We start from the raw sequence: 4,373 nt of genomic DNA, 5'->3' as shown, positions 1-4,373 counted from the left end.
TCCGTAGTGTCCTACTTTTAATAACAATTGATATTTTTTTGCAAAACATTATTAAATAGGTAAAATAAGAACGTTTTAGAATGTAAGACATTATTGTAAATGTTGTTCTTCAAGAAATAAATTATCAATTTCTAAGAAAACAACCATTAATAAAATAAATCTTTTAATTACCTACTATAACCTAATCTATACCTTATACATTTATTTTAGAGACAACAGCTGACAGCGTTTTAGGAAGAACTTTTTGTTTATTTTTTATGAACATTTTGCTTGATTACGAACATATTGGGAATCTTCATTTAACTAGCATGTTTAACTAGTATTTTTACGGTTTAATACATAAAAAAAAAATCTAAGGGAGGTCTTTGCTGAAAAAAAAAATTGTTAAGATGCCTTTCTTAAGGTTCTGGCATTTTTCTGGCTACGTCTGAAATTGCTGTAGCTATAGATGTTAAAGCCCTTGCAATATTGTCAATTTGTTGTGACAGTTGAATTAATGCTTGGGCTGTTGTCGTTTCGGCTTCAATCCGCCGCTCTTCCATCATGGCAAACCGTTCCATCGTCACTGTATCCTGCCTCTGAGTTAAAGACCGGCGTCGCCGTCGTGGAGGATTGTTACTCAACAGTGGCGTAGTCTGTAGTGGCATGGTCACAGGTACTGAAATATATATAAAAAAATAGAATCTCCATAAATTTACTCAAGTAGTGTCAAACTGTTGTTACAAAAAACAAGTCCTTATGCCATAGCTCGTAACGTGATAAGTGCCAAACCACTTCAAATGTTACACACTTAAGTTGGGTTGCGTGACTGACTAAAGGTATTTGGAGTGTATCCTTTGCTTGAATACAAATCACAACTATGCAAAGGTTTATTTTAGTATACTCTTTGAATAGGAAAGAAAAATACAAAATTAGCACTAGAATCATATCGCGTCAAGACTTACTTATGGTTTCTGGTATTATTTCACTATGTGATGTGCCAAGTATAGGGGAAACATGCACCGGTTGCTCGAACTGCATTTCCATGACGTCATGGTGGCTTACCTCTTCTTCAACAACCTGTGGTTCTGTACCAACAGATCTCGGCTGAAATAATAAAATGATATGTTGTTGTTATTTCATAAATAAAATATAATGTATTAAATAAATATCACAGTTGTGTTAAATTTTATAGACATACCAATTCAGGAAATGGATTGACTGCCAAGCTTGAGTTGCCAGTCGCAAACTCTTGTCCACCCATCACTGCCACCAACCTTTTATCTAGAGCAGACAATGTTGGCAAGTTGTCTGCTGTCTCACCACCAGTGCGCCTCATTGAAGATGAGAGTTGTGCGCACTGTTTCTTCAAACCACATTACTTCTCAGCCCAATACTAAAACATGCATTAATGTTAATGAAATTACTTGCTATTTAATTACTGCCTGATAATAGTGATTCTAATGTCTAATTGATTTTTTAATACCTTAGCCCAGCCTTGACCATCTTTATTAGCACCTCCAATAGAATTCAAGGAGGTTGCCAAGCTTGCCCATTTTCGCTTCGTTTCCAATTTGGCTTGAGTGGTCCGAAGCAAGCCTTTGGCTATGCCTGGATTTTGCTCCAGGAATTCCACCAAACATTCTATTTGAGAATACGTTGGTCGATTCGTCATTTTAGCTAAAATTGGAATACTTTTATTAACCATGTATCAGGTAATAATTACAATATTTTACTAATGAAAAATTAAAAACGTTTATCTATACAGCAATACAGTAAAATTGTATGTTTACTTACCACTTCTTTAAAACTTTACTTTTATCTATTTAAGTAACTTAACGGACACAAATTATTTTAATAATAAAAGGAACTTAATGCAATTTTAATGTTCCAACTAACTCGCACTCCACTCACAGAACCACATCAAATTAAAATTTGGTAACTTTACGCGCCACTTGACATTTTTTAAACAGTGTAGGCAACGATTCTTCCGCATACAGCCAAAGCCGTTGTTGATTTAATAATTTTAATTTTTTTTTACACCCAATGCATTGGAAACATTAAAATTATTAAAATTAACAATTATTTATATCACATATTATAAATCAGTTTTGTTATTAAAAAGATATAGCATTTTAAAGACCTATTACCGGTTAATCGTCAAGACTTGAACAACACTCGAGCGGCCCGCAACGTAGCTAACTTCACTTCTAACAAAACAATCTCGGGGCAATCCCGATTTCAATCCAATGCTGACAATATTGTATTCAAGAGTACCGGATCACGTGACTGCAAAATTGACATTGGAATCGCATTGGTTTTGGATTGGAATTAAAATTAGCTTGAAGAGTAAGCCCCCTGGGGTAGTGTGGAAGGACAGGCTTTCTCAAAGCCGTTATTCAAGAGATGCGTTACTTGTTCCACATGTTTCTCGATATGTGCAGTGGTGCCGTGGTGGATTTTGGCGTCTGCCTCCCTCAGACCTTCAGATATATCCCTCGATTAGTGGTATATTCAACACAAAAATATTTTTTCAATTTGAACCAGTAGTTCCTGAGATTAGCGCGTTCAAACAAACAAACAAACAATCAAACAAACAATTAGTATGTTACACATGGCCAACCTTAGTAACACGCCGCATCAGCATCGAACCATATTCATTGCACAACAGCCCAACTTACACGAGGTGCAGGCGCAGCAGAAGCCGTGTTGCACACGGCCCCAACTTACATGAGGTGCAAGCGTAGCAGAACGCAAGCCACCGATTGACGTCAACCGATGTTTCCTTTATTGGTGGATATATTACAACAACAGAATTCTTTAGATCTTACATCGATCAAGTACTCTAATTTAGTTATAATTAATTGTAATTGAATATTAATAAATTAGTTTTTATTAAATAAATTTGCATTTTTTTGAGTCCTCCGGTTGCACCCATCGTAATTGGCGCAGTCGGTAGGATAGTCAAGTAAAGTCAGTGAATCGATCACGGGCGACGGCTATCACGAACCTACAGGAGTGCGGCTAGGAGGAGTATCCAGAAATCGATACAGCAGAGAAATGCAGATTTGGTAAGTGCCTAGATCTTACTAGAGTTGCTCGCCTTCCTATATTTTAATTTTTCCTTTGTGTATTTTCCTAGTGTTAATTTCCTCAAGTAGTTCTATTAAATTTCCAAAATTTTCCACCCACGAAAATCGCGGACCTCTGGGTCATTAAATTCTAATAGAATTTCGCTAATCGATGCGAATAGGAATTAAGATTGTATTTCAGAAAATAGTGTTAGTATAGAATCTAGTATTAGTAGATTTAATAGTAATTTAATCTCAAATATGAGTGTCGACTTAGTTGATCAAGTTTACAAGGCCTTACGCCTGTTACCCGAATTTGACGGCAACCCGAATGTGCTCACGCGGTTTGTACACTTATGCGATCAACTCGTTGGGCATCAGAGCCGGCAATCAGAGCCAGGGTTTGAGCTCAGTAACTTAGCCTTATTAAACGGTATTCTTAATAAAGTCACCGGACATGCCGCACGCACAATTAATTCAAACGGCATCCCTGAAACTTGGCAGGGCATTAGAAACACTTTAATTAACAATTTCTCGGACCAACGCGATGAGACCGCCTTATACAACGATCTAGCTTTGTTAACACAGAGAAACTTAACGCCACAAGAGTTCTATGAGAAGTGTCAAAGCTTATTTAGTACAATTATGACCTACGTAACTTTACATGAATCTATACCTACCACCATAGAAGCGAAACGTGCTTTGTATAAGAAGTTAACCTTACAAGCTTACGTTCGCGGTCTTAAGGAACCATTAGGCTCACGTATTAGATGTATGCGACCCGAGACAATTGAAAAGGCTCTCGAGTTTGTGCACGAGGAAGTTAACACCTTATATCTACAGCAGCGTAACGACCACTTACCGGAACGCAGAGCCATGCAGTCCACGTCCTCATTTGATTATACTAACGGTAAGTCATTTAAATTGCCTGTTCCGCGACCATTTAATTTTTCACCCTCTTTTGATCAGCCCGGTCCCTCGAGGCCTTTTTATCAGCCACAGCCGCCAAGGCAAATGCAAGCTTGGAGACCCCAAGTGCCTTTAAACCGCGGTCCTTCACGGACTCAACAAATGTTCAGTGCACCCCCGCCCAACTATAGACCTCAGAGTAACGTGTTTCGATTACCCCAACAAGGGCAAGGTCATATGCCCCCTAATAACGGCCCGAAGCCTATGAGTGGCGTAAGCCATTTCGCTCCCAAAATTACGCCTAGACCTCCGACAGGACATGACTGGACAAAACACGGGAATCCACCCCCGTCTAACTACTTCAAAACTCGCGAGATGAATATGAATGAGGTAGATTTCTATGACTATCAAGGG

At 38.2% G+C, this 4,373-nt stretch overlaps 1 protein-coding gene across 1 annotated transcript; it reads right to left on the bottom strand.

Moving 5' to 3' along the window:
- Positions 1–398: 398 nt before the first annotated feature.
- LOC113507371 lies at positions 399–1,707 on the bottom strand. The gene is made up of 3 exons (XM_026890232.1): positions 1,181–1,707; positions 945–1,086; positions 399–658 (listed from the first exon to the last, which is right to left on the bottom strand). Exons 1-3 carry the CDS (start codon positions 1,316–1,318, stop codon positions 399–401), a joined length of 540 nt encoding a protein of 179 aa, XP_026746033.1. The 5' UTR covers positions 1,319–1,707.
- Between the last annotated feature and the right edge of the window lie 2,666 nt (positions 1,708–4,373).

Source organism: Trichoplusia ni, unplaced genomic scaffold (genome assembly GCF_003590095.1).
Source record: "Trichoplusia ni isolate ovarian cell line Hi5 unplaced genomic scaffold, tn1 tig00001853, whole genome shotgun sequence".
Classification (NCBI taxonomy): domain Eukaryota; kingdom Metazoa; phylum Arthropoda; class Insecta; order Lepidoptera; family Noctuidae; genus Trichoplusia; species Trichoplusia ni.
This window is presented reverse-complemented; position numbering and strand designations above follow the sequence as displayed.

Excerpts from the sequence above, each read along its gene's own strand:
- LOC113507371 (XM_026890232.1), bottom strand. The coding sequence starts at position 1,318 with ATGAGGCGCACTGGTGGTGAGACAGCAGACAACTTGCCAACATTGTCT. Across the intron at positions 1,087-1,180 it reads TCAATCCATTTCCTGAATTG|CCGAGATCTGTTGGTACAGA; the intron begins GTATGTCTATAA and ends TTATTATTTCAG. Across the intron at positions 659-944 it reads AATAATACCAGAAACCATAA|TACCTGTGACCATGCCACTA; the intron begins GTAAGTCTTGAC and ends TATATATTTCAG.